Source organism: Dermacentor variabilis, chromosome 6 (assembly GCF_050947875.1).
Source record: "Dermacentor variabilis isolate Ectoservices chromosome 6, ASM5094787v1, whole genome shotgun sequence".
Taxonomy (NCBI): Eukaryota; Metazoa; Arthropoda; class Arachnida; order Ixodida; family Ixodidae; genus Dermacentor; species Dermacentor variabilis.
The window spans coordinates 175,992,141-176,011,852 of record NC_134573.1 but is presented as its reverse complement, the minus strand read 5'-3'; the positions used below and the strand labels follow the sequence as shown (position 1 = coordinate 176,011,852).

The 19,712-nt window shown below is 49.1% G+C and overlaps 1 protein-coding gene across 7 annotated transcripts in view; it reads left to right on the top strand.

Annotated features, from left to right (window-relative positions):
- Dys (Dystrophin) overlaps positions 1-19,712 on the top strand; it is a 532,460-nt gene that overhangs the window by 64,062 nt on the left and 448,686 nt on the right. Inside the window, exon 1 of one of the 7 annotated variants that reach the window (XM_075696886.1) lies at positions 15,149-16,793. The exons of the other annotated variants lie outside the window; for them this stretch is intronic. Coding sequence (XP_075553001.1) covers positions 16,754-16,793 — 40 coding nt within the window. The 5' untranslated portion in view covers positions 15,149-16,753. Of the gene's footprint in view, positions 1-15,148; positions 16,794-19,712 lie in introns of those variants that run through there. 7 annotated transcript variants of the gene reach the window in all.

The following is a 19,712-nucleotide window of genomic DNA, read 5'->3' as shown; positions in this document are numbered from 1 at the left end:
TAGATAGATAGATAGATAGATAGATAGATAGATAGATAGATAGATAGATAGATAGATAGATAGATAGATAGATAGATAGATAGATAGATAGATAGATAGATAGATAGATAGATAGATAGATAGATAGATAGATAGATAGATAGATAGATAGATAGATAGATAGATAGATAGATAGATAGCACCTCGCTGTATTCTACACTGGGGGAGGGGGAAAGGGGACACTGGATAGGAATTATTAAGTAAATATAAGTAAATTGAGCTTTTGTAATAGACAAAATAGCCATCTTTACCGTAAAACAAAGCTTGATAAGCCAGGATAAGTGGAAAGACGAAATACGGGCGGCAATGCCAGCCTTAAATGTTAGCTATAAGAACATTTTGGGCCGCGTAGGATGCCTATCTTCAGATAGTAATTTAGAAGAACTTGTTGTTGGGCGAGTTGGTACATATTAGCGAACATTGTTTAACTGCGCTAACTGGTACATATTAGCGAATATTGTTTAACTGCGCTAACAGTGTTCCTTTATCTTTTCTTTTTTTCGCGCACGCACAGTGGTGTATGTCGGGGGTGTATATGTGGTCTTTGTGGAATAAACATTAGTTGCAAGTCTGCGCCCATCCTTGTCCCATGCTGTCTGAGTGGTCCGTTTGTAAGCGCAGTTAAACAATGTCCGCCTTCAGATAGTAAATATAGAGAAGCCGCCATCAAGAATTTCACAGTTTAAATACGAGTAAAGCTCGCCAAAATTGCCATTTTTGATGCCGCAACTGAAGAAAAAAGAAAGAAGAAAACGCCGCCAGAAGCGCGGCTCCTCGGCATGACGTCACTCCGGGGATAGGCTGAGCCCGCGGTGTGCTGAAAATCTCGGAGGAGACGTGCTTGGGATATGCGTCGCATATCCACCAACCGCTAGCGGTACGCGTCGTCTGTTTGGGCGCTATTTAAAGGCTGGTAATAAGAAAAGTAGAGAATTACCAGGGGGGGGGCGCAGTTTTGCCACGGTTGCTTCAATTGTATGTATACAACTGATTTATGACCAGTTTAGCCAAAGTGAAATATTGTTGAAGTAAGCCTTTAACGTTTCCATGCCAACACACCGTGGAGTGATCGATTTTTACGACGTCTGCTTATGTCGGTACTTGATTGAATATAATCAAATGATATGGGCTACATTGCATTTGAGAGGTACAAACGACTTAACGAAGCAGATTTATCGAATTTTCCTTGCGCCACTGTGGCTACCCTCCCTACGTGCCTCTGGCGTTGCCCGATGTTGCTGCGTTAACTTCTGTTGCTATTGCTGAGGTGCATACCATTGGCCTTTTCTTTCAATCGGCAACCACGTACGAGTCATTACTACCGGGTTTACGGCATATAGTCGGATGCGCAACGTAATATAAACACGCCGATTCCGAACGGGCCTATGCTGTGAATGTTGTCAGCAACATATTCCAAATGGTCGCCTATACGTTTACTGTTTATCTACACCAGTGGCTGTCTGGTCGAAATAGTAACGGTAACGGCAAGCAATAACGCTGTAGCGCTAAACGCTTCTTGCATGTAGGATATTCACAAACCGTATGCAGATAAAATAAGAAAACCTGTAGGGTAGAGGGGCGCAGTATAGTGTGGACATAGAAGGGAGATGGGCAGTCTACAGACCTCCATTTTGATAACGGTACGACCAGCACCCGAATGGCGGGAGCCAGGTCCAGTTTACCCAGTGGTGCACGGTTTTGAGGAAGCACGCAAAGTGACGATGACAGCACATTTTTTTTTTCTCCGTGAGGATGTGTGTAAAGTTCGTTGCTGGCATTTTACCGCCCCCTCCTCTCACCCAAACTCCCCTTTCAAGTTTGTTTTTCTCTTTCTTTCTTTTTTTGCTTTTTCACTGTCTTTGTTTAAACTTGTCCTTTTGACGGCCCAGAAAGCGAGCTTCCCGGAAAAGCATACGCTTGTCTTTTTATCTTGTATGTCACATTCGTGCGCATTTTTTGCTAAACCTCGTACTATGTCTACAATAGCAGCGAGTGCATACTGTTAGGAACACGCTCCAGAGCTTTCACCGCCAGCAACGACAACGAATGAAACAAACTCGAAAGCATTTTCATGCTATCTAATTGTCTAAATCACACTACAGTTGGAGCAGCCATTGACGTTGTTCCGTATGGAGCCCATTATAAACGTGCATGCCAGTGTCGTTAGGGAAACTTGTAACGTCCTCGAGTCTCGCATTTCTTGCATCTCATGGCTCCTCGCACGAATGCCACCTTGCTGGCGTGCTCTTCAGCAGCCTAGTTTCTGTTGCCCATGATCTAATGAAGCGAAGAGGGAAGTTGAATGCCGAGTGCACGTATTGAAAAAGGAAAATGTACATACGAAAACAGTAATTAGCCTAAGTCACTGATTTATGGAGAGAGGGGAAAGAGAGATAATTAGTTGAGAAGTCTCAGACGTCGGCTTGTGTCCGTGAGCACTGACCTACTGTTCGCTGGGAAGGTATACAATGATGAGGAAAGCAGAGAGAGAGAGAGAGAGAGAGAGAGAGAGAGAGAGAGAGAGAGAGATGGTGATGGTGATGGTGATGGTCAAAGTAGGAAATAAAAGAAGGGCGCCAAATTCACTCCTTATTGTCAGGAGTACTGAATGGTGAAGGAGCCGCGGGCAAGCAGCAAAACACACAAGCAGAAAAAAGAAAAGACACAAACAACAACAAGCAAAAAAATTTTTTTGACTCGTCATCCCGGCCCTGCGAAAGTGTATGTCCAGCGAAGCTGTTGAAAACCACCACTACAACTGCTGAGGAGGGTAGTAACGGTAGTAATGGTAATTTAGAGTAATGGTAATTTTGACAGCACGCCGCCGCTCATAGAGGTGCAGCAACAACATTGAAATCAGTTGCTAGGCTGTTTCTTTGATACTATACGAAAGGCTAGGGACGTCACTCTTCACGTCGCAATCTGCCGTCGGCGCGGCAGCTTGTGCAACAGTGATTTTAACATGAAAACGTATGCAGGTAGCATTACGTGCTTCGCATTTGTTATCAGGAGCGCCTTATCATCAATTATGTGATTCCGATTATTGTTTTGTGCTTGTTCTTTATTGAAACGTATGCTGTTCTGTATGTTGTATGCGTGATTCCAAAGAATGTATGCACTGTTTGCTTCACTTTGCTGGCAGCTTGAAGCCTCTGTCTTAATGGAGTACGAGACACTACTCCTGGTCCTGCACTGCCACCGGGATCGGTCCATATTTTTGCCGACGGACGCGGGTACGAAAATGCCGACCAACTAAAGGCTCACAGCTTCGCTGTAAAAATGAATGAATAAATAACATCAAACTAACGAACTGCATTGGCCTGAAACAGTCGGTGTGCAACTGATGAAGAGTTTAGAAGGCCGTTGGCGCTGGCCGGTGTGGCCGCAGCACCCCGGACTAGACCTATGCACCAGAGCAAGCCTCGAAACTTAACTGGCTACTCATTGCTATCACTGTGAGCTGCCACATCATCGGCTGCAGCCAATCACCAGTGTTCCCGGTTAGTGAACATCGAATAAATTGGTAGGTAGAATGATGGCAAAATCCCGTTTCCTTTTTTTTTTTCTTCTATGAGCCGCGAGCAGCTTTGCTTACAAAAACCCCATTCGAGCAACAACGCGATGATTCAAAGTGCCGTGGGCTGAAATTGCTTAGGTGAAAATGGAGTCCGCTGCCCAGTGGGAGCCGCCTGCCGTTCATCACGCGAGGTGAGTTTCGCGCGCCGCCAGCGGGCGCGTGGTTCGGCGCTTATCGGCTCGTCCCAAGGCGCGTCTCAAACGCCGCGGGAGCGGAAGCTCGTTTCTTCTTCCTCGCTCCCCGACCTCCTCCTTCGTCGGGTGTGTGCCCTCGTGCGGCACGCGCCACGCGGAGATGCTGCGGTAAGCTAGGTTATTATGTGCCCACGTCTTGCTGGTTGCGTGCACTGGGACATAAGCTATGGCCGCCCAATTAGGCGACAGAACGCGTCTCGAACACCGCGTGAAACACGCCACCTTCACGCGTGCTCTCTTGTTTGAAAGGTGTGCGCGTGGTCGACGGACGTGCCTGGAAAATGCGTCGAATGGGAGGAGGAGTGGCACGGGGCCCGCTTACTCCTATTTTCTTGCCCCATTAGCCCTCGATACCTGCATGGACGGACAGTCGACCAGCACACTTGGAGGTGGGTGGGTATAACCGCCCCTCCCTCCTGTTGCGGTGCCTCTACCTATATGCATTTGTCTATCTCAGGTGGGTTAGTGGCAGATGTTCTGCTTAAGTGCGTATCTCTTATCTGGCGTACGCAACGAAGTGGTACTACCATCAGAACCTACAGATAAGCGTACACATTCATCCCTCAACAATTATGAATGTCAAGTACCCGTCGACGCTCGCCTGCTTCCATGTTCGGGTAATTTTCCTTTTGCGGCACTAAATTTGCAGTTTGTGAAAATTTCCAGCATATAGTGGCCGAAATTGATGACCATTGCTATTGTGCGAAAAAAATATGCTCGCAGCTTTTACGTAAAGCGTAGCCGCACTTCTCATGTCACAGCCCGCATGCGCTAGCACATTGTAGACCGCGTATTAGCGTGTCCAAATCTACTGATGCGTGGTTCTTTGTTTTAATTCGATAGCAGAACAGCATCAAATGTGCGGTAGTTCAGTGTATTGTTTATAGAGATGAAATCAGTCAGGATAGCGCAATCAATCTCAATTCAACTTTGTCATAAATGTAACGCGCGAGCTGCGCGAAGAACACAAGAAAGACGGGCAATGTAATGCGCACAAACACTAGATGACACCGCGCTCATTTTTCCTAGCCTTCGCGCAAATCCTGCGTGGCGTCAACTTGTATTAGCATACTCGTCCTACGCCTTTAAATGTCCTGACAAAATTTAATTCATCCGCACGTTTACGCTTCACAGCCATTTATTTATGACGCCTTCAGCGTCACGCTGTGCTGCGCCGAACTAACCAGACCGTTCGGCTGAGACGTGCGCTCGCAGTATGGCTGGCCTTTGTGCGACCGGCCCGAGTCTCGGCTGGGTCCCTTCAGCGTTGTCTCGTCCAGCACTCCTACTGTTCGCGGCTGACGGCTAGGCGAGGAGGCTTCGAGCGGTGCGCGGACAATGGCGCTGCCTTGAGCGAGGTTTCGCTCCTGGTGAAGTAGTGCGAGCAGCTGGAGGGTGGCGAGCAGAGAGGGGAAGGAGGAGTGTTGGAAGCAGTGCGACATTGCCGAGCAGGGTCCCCGCGAGGCGGGAGAAAAAGAAAACACCGTCGCGCCGCTGGGGACACGCCGCGCGTGTCTGTCTCCACGGTGGTCGCACAAGGCCGCATCACATCCGTGAACGCTGGAAATTAGTTTCGCGCTTGGCAAGGGCCTCCCGTGGGTCGGCTGTTTTCAGATTTCGTTTTGCTTTTCACCCCTGAGACGATAAGTTACAGCAGCGTACACGTAACTCGATCTTTTCACCTCGCTCGAATAAACGAAACGCTTTATCATAACAATACGCACGTGTCTGAAAATTCTCGGAGGAAGACATGTGGCGCGTGCTCCTCCAGCGGGTGATGTGAGGTGCGTGCTGTTGAGGTGTAGACGTAGTGGAAACCTGCTTCTCAGTTCCCCATACGCGGTTTCACTTCGGTCTGCGGATCTGAACGTTTCGAAATCGAAACATTACAAACGTATCCACTGTCTTTCTGCGTCACATATATATGTGTCTTCAGGCAAAGATGCCAAAGCGAGATAAGTCGCTTCGGCCGAAGAAAGAGACTTTTGTAAAGTTAAGTAGCGTTGGCTCTTCACATGTTCGGCTACTATACGTACACGTCGCCAGTACGACGCCTTCATTCGCCGCGTTTAGGGGCACTGTCATTGTGCAGCCCACATAGGTCAGAACAGCGCGACAAGCCTAAATGCCAGCGATGGCCCAAAAGACGTCAACGTTGGGCTTACTTGCATGAGCGAGAAAGTTTTTCCAAATTAGTGAGTTTACATGTCCTCGTGGTCAGCGGAGAAAGCAACCTAATGAACAAACTGAACAGGCTTTTTATTGTTTGTAATGCCTTGACTAGTTAAGGTAGTAAACAAAATAAAATAAAAACTAAGTTCTAGTAAATTTTGACTTTGGTTGCTTTGTGCAGTGATCAAACCTAGCTGGTTATCGCTTGTTTACAGGTTTGATACACCACGTCAAGCGTTAACCGATAGGCGCTTCCTACGTACTTTCCTTGATGTAACAAATATTAACACTTTTGTCTGGCGTCGTCCTGGCCTTTTCCTCCGTGTCATATGTTTCAGCAAAGCTGTGCTAGTTTATATATCATAATTATAAGGCATTGGCACTGTTAACGTTACTATGACCACGAGGATAAGACGAACAAAACCAATGAACGTACAATTATTCCGAAATACGTGCTTCGGACCATAAATATCGTCCTGTATGAAAAACGTGGTCTTTCTCCGCCCCACCCCCTCCCCAAAAAAAGAAGGAAAGAAAGATAGCCACAGCCAAATAAAAGTATATAAGAAAGAAAGAAAAGAGGAGGCAGAGAAGAAAGTGATGGAGTGAAAGCCTTGACGTCCACGTTAAGCACATGACGTTTCCGCGTCATCCATGCTTGACGGAGACATGTGCGCTGCATAATGTCCAACTACATGTTCTTCAACACAAAGTTCATTGATACTTTGCCGCTGTCGTGTACTGTGCTCCCTTCGCGTATCGCATTAGTTTTCGATTCAGAGCAATTCACCGAAATCAAGTACAATCAATTAGCCTCGTTTTGCGCTTTGTTGTTAGGACTCAGATCAGTAACACGTGATGTTCCTTCGTATGCATTTCTTCATTTGCAACGACGTTAACTCTGATCACGGTAACGTCCCAGCTTATATGTTTACACATAAATACTTCCGATGCGCTTGTCTTTCGTCTAAGACGGAAAATGAGAGAGCGGGCTTTTTCGCACTTACAGCGTTATTGTGGAGAAGCCAGCCTTGGGTGCCCATGCGACGCACGTGCAGGCAAAGTCGCGTTGACGTTCGCGTTTGTTTGCTGACATTCGTAAAACGAGAGGTACGCCTCCTATTTTTGCAAGTTACGGTACCGACTGCTGTGGGCGGTGTGGTGCAATTTCTGCAGGACATGCCGTGCTCGAAAGGCCCAGTTAGTAAGACACATACTCCTTTTCATGCTGTCGTACTGAGGGTAGCGTTACACGAAATCTAGCAAACAGCCTTGTACTGATCCGACGTGTCCGTAAATTACCCTTTGTCAGGTTAATAACTATTTGAATCGTCAGTGCACTCGGCTACTTAAGGCTGATTCATTCAGGAAAAGGAGGCGTGAAACGAACGAAGAGTAGGAGGAGGAGGAAATAAAGAGAGAAGGCAGGGATGTTAACCAGAAATGCGTCTGGTTGGCGACCTTACTCCGGGGACGGGAAAGACTGAATAGAAAGATATGATAGAGAGAGGGAGGGGAGGGGCAGGAAAGCCGCGGTGAGCTCGCGCACGCACGCAGAGGGCCTGAGCGAGTCAAAGGCGTTCAGATAGGCCGCTCGCCCTCGAGAAAAACAAAAGTGCCTTCATAGCCTTGTGGGACGACGTGCGGTTGGAACGGTATTCAAGCAGCACCTGGCACAGACAACAAAGCACAAAAAATACAGGCACATGCACCGATCAAAGGAGTCAGAAGTACTGGATTAATGAGCTCGAGGTTGAGACATTAACAGATCTCCATCAATAAAAGAAGAATTTAAGAAGAGAAGCGAACTGCGCGTGTTGGGGATGATTTATTCTTGAAAAGGCGCGTGAGACGAACGCTGGGGAGAATACTATTGCGCTTTTGATCGGCGCGTGTGCCCGATATTTTTTCTCCACCTCGCCGATCGCTTGAAGCGCTTTTCTATTTAGAATGTATCAAGCTTACAGCCGTTACCTTCTGCTTGTTTCTTCTTTGTTCGTAATTTTATTTTATTCTATTAAATTTGCGTCGGTCACGAGGGGGGGGGGGGGTAAATAGATTACAATGGGCAGAGAAAAGTAGATAATCAAATAAAAGCGCTACGAAAAAGCTTCCGGAAGCTTCCGTGTCCATGCAAACCCATTTTGTAAACATAAAAGCTCGATAAATCGACATGAAATAAAATGACGCGATACAACAGCCTTCGTGGCGCGGAGTGGCGTTCGACATAATGAGGCAGAGTTTGCGCACATAATGTGTAGTGATTCATGTAACAGATTATCCAGTCACTAAAGCTGGCTCAGAAAAGGCGAAATCTCCAAGAACATGTCCTCTAGTGCATGGAGGTGGAAACGATGTTTTGTTAATAGAGCGGCAGAGAGGTCGGCCCGAGCTTGTGCGCTCCAACTTGCTACTCTGTGCCCGTATTCATTAAAAACTCTGACGCTAGAATCGCTCGTAAAAGAAAATTCAAGCCAATTCTGATGCTGGACATATCACTAGCGAAGGCAGACGACCAATGACAAAGAAAACTTACGAACAAAAAGCTTTGTGAATCAAGGCCCACTGGGCAAAGCGAGAAAGGGGAACAGAAGGGGCATGGAGGAGGATGACAAGAATGTGGAAAAAAGAGGCGTAGGAAAGAAACCAAGAATCAAGAGCAAAAAATCAAACAAATAAATAAAACAAAACAAAACGGCGCGAACATTCGTCAGGAATACTGCGTGTTTAGCTGACCCCCTCTCCGTCTTCTATTCGTAGCGTTCTCCTTTGCAGACGGACGCAGCTGTTTATTACACGTCCTTCAAGGCCTCTGGAGAAGAACGGTCCCTATCTGAACCGGCCGGTACCGCCTCTGACACGGCGAGCCGTCAAACGGCCTCCCCTCATTATCGCATGTTGGCGATGGCGAGCTCGCACGCCGCATGAATGCTCAATGGAGTCTCCTCCGTGGCCACGCGTCAGTTTAGGGCCGATAATACGGGTGCTTCTCTAAACAAACAAAAGCGGCACAGAAAAACAATAAGAAAGAAACATCGCAATATGTAAGGAAGCAGCAAACTCGCTTTTTTTCTTGCTTTTCCTTCCGCGACGATATTTAGTTGGTTGGTTTGTTAGTTGGTTGGTTTGTTAGTTGGTTAGTTAGTTAGTTAGTTAGTTAGTTAGTTAGTTAGTTAGTTAGTTAGTTAGTTAGTTAGTTAGTTAGTTAGTTAGTTAGTTAGCAATTAATGATTCTCATGATGCTAAAGACAAAACGCAAACTCAAAAGTCACCTGACTAGTACGCCTATAGCACGGCAAGATACATTAGCCACACGAAACACTGCATTGAAAGAAATATAAGATATAGCGCACTGAGAGTCAGGAACAACACGTTCACATCTACATAAGTAATAGTAAACCTATTTGAGAAGAATTGCAATAAAATGATGAAGAAGAAAAAAATACCCACTAGCAAATGCAAATACACGGCGTACGCATATAGCAACCAGGTAACTGTATGAGAAGACAGGAAGTGACAAGCGTACACGCAGGGCTTCACGTATGTACGCACAGATGTCCATTATACACCGTACTCGTCATAAACACATGCACGCACCCGCACCATCTGCCGTGAGGAGACGGTAGATTATATGCGAGCCAGTGGCTTCGTAAGCAAGTGCGAAAACCCTCGCCTGATAGGGACTCACGGACGCGTAGCCTGGTATTGTAGCGTTTAACGCAGCGCTGGTGGCACGTACGGTTGCAGACTGCGCACCTGTCAGTTTTAACGGAGAATGCGCCGGCTGCTAGAAAATTAAATTTTCTTTCAATTTTCACGGCCGCCGGTACAGGTGTCCCAGACATTTATACGGTGCAGTACACGTGGTTTGCCAACAGCGCACACGATGCGCGGGGCGTGCGATCGTATCACGACGGTGCGCCGAGGCCCGTATCGTAACCCCAGTATTCTACCTGCCCAGATAGTGGGAAAAGTTAGCGGCCTACCCGTATAGATCTTTGCATTGCGGCCATTATTCCCGACGCGTGGCCCAGCAGCCGTACTCGAGCCACGCACGCAGCGTCAATGTGTATCTTTGTGCAACCTCTTTGCATGCGCAAAATGCCCGTTCATTATCGCTAGCCTCAAGTGCTAATTTATTTTTCTGTTTGTCTTTGCTTAGAGTGAACGCGTCAAAAAAGGGCATCGCAATGTAGGTAAGACAGAAACAAACAGCTGCACGAGAAAACTAGGCACGCGTCAACCCAATTATAGGTCTGGGAGCCGTCACGCCGTAGTATTGCGGGCGCCACATCCACAGTCTTTGCTCTTGTCCGTGACGTGCCCGCAGCGCACACTGTCCGACGAAGGGAGCAAGGTCAGTGCACGGGCTGCGCCAGATTGGCCGCTGTCAGGAACGCGCGCAAAATTGGGTCCGATCGCGCTTGACATCCCACTGGGCGAGACGAGGAGGGGGGGTGTTGGGGGAGAGGGGGAGCCGTTCGGCGAGCCGATAGCTCGTCCATGCGGTCCCAGCCGGTATGTGGAGCACGGGAATTTGCGCGCCTGCTGGGACGTGTGCTTTATCGACGCGCGAAGTAGATGATGTGTGCCGGAGCGTTTGTTAACTGCAGCACAAACGCCGCTGGGCCGTTCGGCTAATTCATTGGGTGCAGTGCAAATACATAACGGATGTAGGATGGAAGAAATGAAAGCACAACGCTGCTGAGTACTTCTGTGAGTGGCGCTGCGTTAACAGCCGTTAGAAGTATGTATTCATTGTGTTTTTAATGCGTTTTCTGCAGGGATCTGTACTTCACAAGAAATGTCAGTTGCATATTTGCGCCATCTATTTTCTTTATAATACTTTCTTTGCTCTTTGAATATGTTTAATTAGTCTTTGCGTTATAAAGTGTGACCTGCAATATCAATGCTGTGGATGCGGAAAGCCTTACTTCCAACATCTACCCCGCGAGGACGCTTGATGTGAGAACATACAGCGCCTCCGTTTCTGGCCTTATCGTGAAGCCAAGGCCTGCAGTGTAATGTAAGGACTACTCCCGCTCAGTTCTACTACTTTCTTGTCATCCATCGGTCACGACCGGCCGATACTAGTGATGACGCAAGTACAGCGCCACTCCGAGCATTGGGGCAGCGCAAAAAGAAAAATAACTGGAATGGAATCGTTATATTATCCTAATATTACTGCGGTTCTTGCAAACGGCAGTGCACGAAATTGCTCAGGTCGACAGCTTATTAACATTGACGCCAAACGCGTGTGGCTGCAGGGATTCTTGTTGAGCGAGTTGGTATATGCTGCAAACTAGCGACCAGACGCTTACATAAGGGAAGGAATATGCGGGACGATCGCGGGACTTGCAACTAATTTTATCCTTGAAGGATCTTCCACAGAAAAAGCAGCGCGTACGCAACACCATTTTGGACAAAATAATACGTAAGACTGTACCAGGCTACCCGCCGTTGCACGATTTTGGCTGTCAAGTGTAAAAAAGTGCGCACATCTTTTGCGGGACAATTTTCTTGTGGATACACCTCGACAAGCACGCTCGCGCTGCGTTTTCCCTCGTCCCAGTAACGGTGTACCATCACTTAACGTGAGATCGCAACTGCGCTCTTTACAATGCAGTGACGAATCTTTGCCTGAAGGGACCACGCTGACACTATCTGTAATCAATACAATGTTCTTTCTGACGTATACATCAAATTTTCCAAAGGTTGTTAGGTGTAAGTCTAGCGCTCGAGCCGTTCATATTCTTTCCTTGTGTAAGAATTCATTTACTGGTTTCCTGTTTATTCACACACACAATGCTGCATGATGCTTAGTTGTCCTTCATTTACCGCTGTTGAATTAACTTGTAGCAGCAGGGTCCTTCAAATACAAGTCTCCGTCTTTAGCACGCGCAACCTTCTAACAACAAGGACGTGCTTCATCCGGCGTGGAATAAATCGGCAGGTTCTCTTCTACATTCATCAAACGGTTAGGAAAGCCTCAAGTCTCCCGATCGTGCAGAATGCGAAATTTCCGTGACGGCTTTATTCTACGGATATGTTTGCAGCACTCCCCATAGGCGCGTTACGCAATGTTTGTTTAGTGTGACGAACGCAGAAGGAAATGTGTTTGAGTCTTAGTCAGCCAGTCATGTGCCACTCTCACTATAGTTCCTGCATCAGGGGCCCTTAATAAGAAAGCATGATGAAGCTCACATATTTACAATTGTTTATTTCTCCCGCACTTGCCTGCTACCAGCTATTGTCCGATAGCATCAATGTGCGTTCCTGGCCTCTTCTGATACATGATACGAGCGAAGCATCGAGCACCACGATACTGAATCACGTTTTACTCGTGACTACTGAGGGCGCTAAAAAATGTCCTTCGCAACGGTGGCAGTATAGCCATCACCTTACTTTGTGCCGCTGCCAAGAAATTCACGCGCATCGTAAGATGTTTGAATGATGTGGTAAATGAAATGGAAGGCTGGAATGTGCCAGCAGTCGAACTCCCAACTCGCTATGTTTCTCGTGTTATCAGTCACGTCAACAGTGCGCCTTTTGCGGAAATCTCAGAAATCCAACACTTGGACAATATTCCCGAGTGCCATTGCACTTATCACTATATAAGAACAAAGATGTGCTGGTTTTCATGGAAACTGCAGATGTCGACCTGACAGTGCGCGTACGGCAAGCTTTCCACTCGACGAAACAACTTACGATGGAAGTGGCCGATCCCTCTCCAATCATCTGCATTGGTCTGCGGCTGCACTGCTGCAGAATAAGTCGATGGCCGCGAATAGACGTGAACCGGCGATGTAGTTCGCCCTGCTTTCTTTGTGAGTGGGTGCAGTGAGTGTTTCATTAATCAGCCAAGCCTATATGGCTTCGATTATTCCTCCCGCCGACAGCGGTGTTGTGCGTGGTGTTGAGTACGTTCTTCGGACGCAGCGGAAACACCTGCACGACCGGGCTTGCTCGGGAACTTCCTGGTTCGAGCGTTCAATCTTAGCCATCGCTGCCCGCCCGCACCATGCCCGGCGCTCATCGGACCGTTATACGAAGACATGTGTCCTTCCTTCTTGCTTCGGTCAACCAAAGGGATGAAACAAGAGGAAAAGCATTGTCCCGTGCCAGCGAGCGAATGAATAATGTTCACAAGTAAAAAAGAAGGTCTGACTCATACTGCTTGCTCGTAGCCATCCAACCAGGAGAAAGGCCGTGGCGTCCTCCACCATGCGATGACGACGTCGGACTTTGTCTATTAAAAGCGCGCACTGCTGTGGAAGCTGCAGGGTGGACGAGCGTCCACTGATCACGGCCGCTATTACGATCCATCGCAGTGAAGGAGAATTTTTGAATGGCTGGTGCCCGTGCGATCACCAGTCACCATAGCCAACTACGCGACGCGCAAGGCGTGGGTCGACTGATCACACGCAGGCCGAGCTCACGGACGTGTCCGTTCGTGAGAACTCGTTTTGTCATTGGCCGGCGCCTCGCGTGTCTTCTCGCTCGATTCAACAATTGGCCGGCCACCGTCCTTTCGAACCGCAATGACTCAAGAAAAGCATCGCATGCTAAGGCCCGTACTTAATTGCGAATAATGTTATCCGAGCTTGGACTAGCCATGCCCAGCTAAGATGGTGCGCACAAACGCTGCACTCTTTTAGCGACGCGGTGGACACTCTTCGTGGCTTCCCATTCTTTGGCGGGGAAAAGCGCAGTGGTTGCGAGATGGCCACAGGAGGAAGGGAGGTCAGAGAGATTGGGGGAGGGTGAAGCGAGCGCTGTCGAGTGTTATGTGGGTACGACGAGAGGAAGGGGGAAGCAGAGGGGTCCGTGCTCGCGATTGAAGGCACGCTTAAAGAGTCGGACGGCGTGCTTCCAGGCGCAGTTCCGGTCGCCGGCGGCGTGAGTTCGCAACCTGTCCGCTAGCTCGCAGCGCGTCGGCGCTGGCAGCTTCTGCCGCCCCCCGGTCGTGACTGCTTCCCGGAGGCGCACAAGAGAGAGCGCCAACGCGCGCGCCTGTCCCTCCGACGCCCGTGCATACTTTTTTTGGTGCACAGTGCGTAGCGTACCGCGCCGGCGTGTACCTGTGGTGAGCGCGCCTCGCTGGCGAGCTCGCGCGTGCGTGCGTGTGTGTGCAGCCGGGCTGGCCTTCCTCAATGACGGCGCGACCGCGTGGGATTCCCGAGTTTGATCAGCCGCGGCATCGCTGTGCGTCGGCGGATGCAGTGTCGCTCTGCACGCGGGGCGAGAAGGAAGCGAACGTCTTTGCAACAAAGGCCTCTCTCGCTGTTCGATGAGCTAATTTCTTTTTCGTCGTCCTCGTCCCGCTTGCGTCACCTGTCCTTGGAAGAGTCTGCGTGCGGTATTGCATGTGCCGCTGCTGAGTGAAAGTTTCGATTACGGCGTGTACTGCTAAACTCGTGGGCTAAGCAGCGCGTGCTTCGCGCTTCGGCAGTGAAGGCGCGTATGCTCTGATTAACGTCAGAACAATGTTATCTGCTTCATCTCACTCGTTATCGATGTGCAATTAGCGATCTCGATGTCCGGGCCGGAGAGCCCGTTATCTTACTGGACCCGCTGGCATTCCTCTACGCACTCGACGCGGCGGCAGCGCGACCGTGAACTCCCATCCGCTTCACATTAACCGGCGGTCGAACTTTTGTGCGTGCCTGGACAGCCTGGCGATGCATGCCACTACAGAAGCAGGAGAGCCCCTTCGCACACCCCGTCAGCCAGCGGTGTCCGAGGAGCCGAATCGTGTATCTCACATCTGCGACGAGAAAAAAAGACAACGTCGTGCGCGAGACGTCTACGCTGGACAGAATTGGAGCAGCGGCGGCGGGCCGTCGGCAAGCCGTCCCTGAAGAAGTGTCTCGATCAAAGGCGGCCCTTCTCCGTTATTCCCTTCGTAGTTTGTTTTTTTTTTCTTCCGCCACGCGAGGGCTATCAAGCAGCTCATCCAGCGAGCGGCCGGCGATTCTTCGAGGCACGGCGTCGTGCGCCGCGCTCGTCTGCGGCGAGAGGCGTTTGCAACGGCTCGGGGCTTGCCGCCGAACACCTGCGTCCGAGCTCCACCTCGCTTTTCGGTCCGAGGTTCAGACGCCGCCAGCTGTGACGCTTTCCTATATACCGCCGGCGTCTCTCCATAGACGTCGCTTCATTTTTGTGTTTCCTCGGTGCGTCAATGCCGCGGGTGGCATCGGCATTAGAGGTGTTCCCGGCTCCACTTGTGTAAGCAGTGTTGTGTGTCACTCACGGCAAGCTGTGTGCTGTGTGCGTGAAGGTTTAACCAACCCTGTGCTCACTGGTCTATTTTCCTGTGCTTCGATCGCTTCCCGGCGGCGCATGCCGCAAGCAGCGAGGCGCCGTCTTCACCACGTGTAATACGCATCGCCGCTCCGATACGTGCGTTCTCGAATACACGCCGCGCCGGCAATATTACGATGTCCAAAATGAGCGGACAGCAGCGGCTTCAGTCTGCGTGAACCGGCATACGCGCTGAGCTTGCTTTCCGCACGCACCGGTCGTGTGCGTTCACATGCGCGGAGAGCTGCAATCTCGTCGCCAGCCTGGAAATTGAGCCACGAACGAGACTGGTCGTCCCTTCGCAAAGCGAACTTCATGTGTCGTCCGTCACGCAGCCTCACAAGTCCAGGGATTGTTCAACCGCCAGTTTTTGATTGGCCTCCAGACGCGGCCTCCAGACGAGAAGGTCGCAGCCGAGCGCTTCTCGTTTTGTGTGCCACGCTCACGGTGAGAAGAAGGAGCGGAAAGACCACTGAAGGCAGCTCATCCCAGTGAAATCGCTGTCACTTTGGTGGTTACTGCGCAGACGCCTTGCAGGATAAAGTACCATCCAAGCAGTATTTGCTTTCTGTTTCCCTAACCACAAGTGGTTGCGGGACCTATCGCGCGAGTTGAGGCGCACCCACGTGGACCCTGTGTTTACCTAGTAAAGAGCGCTCTTTCTCTGTATATTTTCATCACGAGAGTTTTCAGTTCAAGATTACCGAACGGCTCTGCGCACATACGTGAAGCAGGTGGAGATTTGCTTTTGAGAACTTCCCATGACGGTGCTGGACGCTGGTCGGTGATGAATATTTGACGTATGAATTCACCAGCGCGAGACCTGCGGCGTGCATTGCAGAACTTCACGGGTGGTCGAGCATTTCTTTCTTCTTCCGACATTCCTCGTGCTCTCAACAGTGCGCGGAGAAGGTGCGCACGCTGACGAGAACGAAGAAGGAAGCCACACTGCACAACGCGTTGAGTTCGCTCCTTGTGTGTTGTGGTTCTCTCGAGCGTCATCTCGAGGCTCCTGACGGGAGGAAAAAATAGCGATAGACAAGGGAAATCCCTCCAGGACGAAACGAGCGACGTGCGAATGGGAACCCGTGCCCGAGACCCTGTCTGCGTGACACCATAAATCGTTCCGGCGTGATCACTGCGGCCGCCGCATCGCCTCTGCGGAACTGGAGTTGTGTGCAGTGCTCTCATATACACAAACACATATCGCTCCGGGTGGGCGTGATCTGCCGTAGAGCGCGCGAAACGACGGGCGTCAACCGAAACGCCGCCGAACTTCGACACGATTCGCGAGAGGCGTCTTTTCCGGCAACGGCCCGTGCTCGACCCCGAGGCCCGGAAGTAAAAGCGTATTTTTTTTTCTCGGTTCTGTTGTCAAGTTGGGCGCTCTTTTCCACGCCTCCAACCACCGCTTGTCACAAGTATACATGGTGATCATTTCCTGGTGCTCAAGTACCTGACGCAGACTATGTCCAAGATTGCCTGGTTGAAGATCAAGCGCAGAATGGGTGAGTTCAAGTTGCTGCATCTCTCTTAAGAGCGGAAGTTGCTGCTCCTATATGAAGTTGTATTCTTTGCAGCCGCACTTGCAGTTTGCGTCAGCGACAGTAGTTGAGTGTTGGCCTTCGTAAATTCCGAACTGCTCCGCAGAGAGAGACAAAGAGAAAGTGAGAGAGAGGGAGGGGGGGTGGTCGCGCACACAGAGAGAAGACACACTGTCATCGTAGTCATAGCAATCGAGTTGTGAGTATGCGTTCTGCTGCGCTAACCACTGTTTCCTGGAAGTGAATTGTTTAGCCCAACAAGACATACGTGTTCCCGCGAGAAGTTCCTTTTATTTAGTTCATTTATTCGTTATTATTATTTTTCTTTTGCTACATGTTTGGAAGGAAAGTGAGAATTGTTGTAGTAGATCGAATAGAATCGAATCGAACAAGGTGAACACGCTGAGGAATGACGACGACCTCTGAAAATTGGGGTGAGGACAAAGGGAGTCTGGTATTTAATTTTGCGTGCTTGATGCTGATTGCCTTTACTGAAACCGTGCTGTTTATGAGACTATAGTGATATTGTTTTATTCGCTGTTTAGTGATGTCTTTTTTTATTCTAAATATCATTTCCTTTCACATACATTATTATGTTTTACGCTGAATATCGCACTGTATTTCTTGCATTCACAAATGTTCCCATGCGCGTGCGCCCCCGAGTCGAAGGCTTGTTTATTTGAGTGTAAACGGGCCTGCTCAGCAGGGTGTCGTCTCGGTGAACTGCGCATTCCAGGGCGGTTGATTGATTGGAAACACCCTTATCGTTCAAAATATGAGTCTAATTTAAAACAGTCCTCAATATACTGCTGCTGAACAAGCACCAAGAGCTTGTTCTTTCACGATATTAATTCACTGCCATGACTGCGCTTCGAGTCGTGGCTAGCAGACTACCAGACTCGAACTACGAGGCTACCAAACTCGAAGTGTGTACACATATGGGACTCGCCTCTCGTCTGTAATGCTCATAATTTATCGTTGCGTGATGTAATGTGTTGTGCAACGCCTTCCACCTACTCGCTTTTTTCTTCTTTCTTTTCTCCTCTTGAAGCAGGTAGGCGTGGTGTTCCTTTCAGGAGATAAATTGCTAGCTTGTTTACCTTCTATTCTGTGACGCGTCTATGTTTACGGGCATAATATAACCGTTATGATAGAACATTGAGTTGTACCCCTCTGTTTCGGGCGTTGTCTTCTACCAGAGGAGTATGAAGCTAGATTAGGTACACTAAAAGACCTGTGGGTGGATTATCAAGGGGTGATTCTCACGTTTGCCGCGGCAGGAAAACAGCACAGATGAGACCAATGAAGAAATGCGCGGGTGTGGTTTTTCAGACTGACGTGCATTCGAAAAGCGGGCCGGGGCATGTTATACAATGCAAAACGAAAAAAAAGACAGTACGAAACAGCCAAAACTGATACGACAAATTGGGACAATTGGGAAAGTAAAAAGTGATAAAAGCACGTGTGATCTCCGGAAAGGTGAACTTTTTTTTTCTAGGGCGACAATTGGCTGCCTTGCGCATGATACAGCGTTAATTTCAACATGGAACACTTCCGCAATCTCGCGGGTGCGCTGTTCCAGGGCGTGATGCAGCGATACGTGGTGGAACGCATGTGCCATCGATTATGCAGTGATACGCTGCCGACAACGCTGATAAACCGCCATGACAGTGTTGCAGTCTTGCGCTTCCTGGCGTTTCGCGCGTTGATTGGCAATTGCGTTCAGACGCGCTCCTTCACATTCTCGTCTTAATAAGTCCGTCGAGTGTTCAGACGTATCGGCACAGTCGCATACTCTCCTGCACAAACGTCGTGCTGAGCACAGTCGTGCTATGACAACCAGCGGGGTTTTTTCTCTTCCTCAGGCACGGAAGACACCTGCCGGCCCTCGCATAGTCACGTTTTACGTTAATTCTAAGGGGCGTACACTACCGTCCGAAACCACATCAGGTTGTCTGAGGACACGGTGTTATAAGAGAAAGTTTGCTGACGACGGACCGTACACACGCACAGAGTGTGGAAATAGCGTAGAGACCATATAGAATGTTTGGTTAACATGCCGCATTATCATTATCAGTAGACTTTTCCGTGGCCTTGGGCTCTGAGTATAGTAACAAAATATGTTAATAAAACTGTGGTTGAAAATAGTTAAACGTAGCTCCCTCATTGGCTGCGTAGAGGTAAGACACAGAGCAAAGTCAGGGAGGTTAACAAAAATCAATTCTCCGGTTTGCTACGCTGCATGTGAGTTGGGGAAAAGGGGGATAGAAAGAAGGTAGGAGGAAAGAAAAAAAGAATAGTAACTGCTGCTATAGGCATTCACTGCGTCCTGTGGATCACTAAAAGCACAACAATGCTTTAACAGTCTTCTGATAGGGTATATGGAGTCCCACCTATGTTGGAGGATTGCGTCTTGGGACAGAGGTCGCTCGTGGAACTTGTTGGTCGCAGCGTTAAGTAAGCATCTCTGTGCACAATACTGCGGACACTGCCACAGAATATGGCTGATGGTTTCCTCTTCACCGCAGCAGTCACAGGCTGTAGAGTAAAGGCAAAGAGCACAAAGAATAAAGACATGCCCTTTTTGGACTCATTGACTTGCTAATTAAGGGCCCATGATAAACGCAGTTATAATGGTCAAAATAACGAGCTTGGTGGCTTCACCCACCACCCTGTTTTAGAGGTGGTGCTTATAATATCCATCCACCGGCCGCGGAGTTTCGTGCTAAGTAAAAGTAAAAATGTCTGGACCACATGCTGGTGCCTGCACTTTTGCGTTGCAGTGTTGAAACAATGACATCGCTTAAAAAGAGAGGACATGGCAGCGATGTAAATAGCTAAGCCGTGATATCTACGCCTGCGCACTTTTAATGCCAAACTATT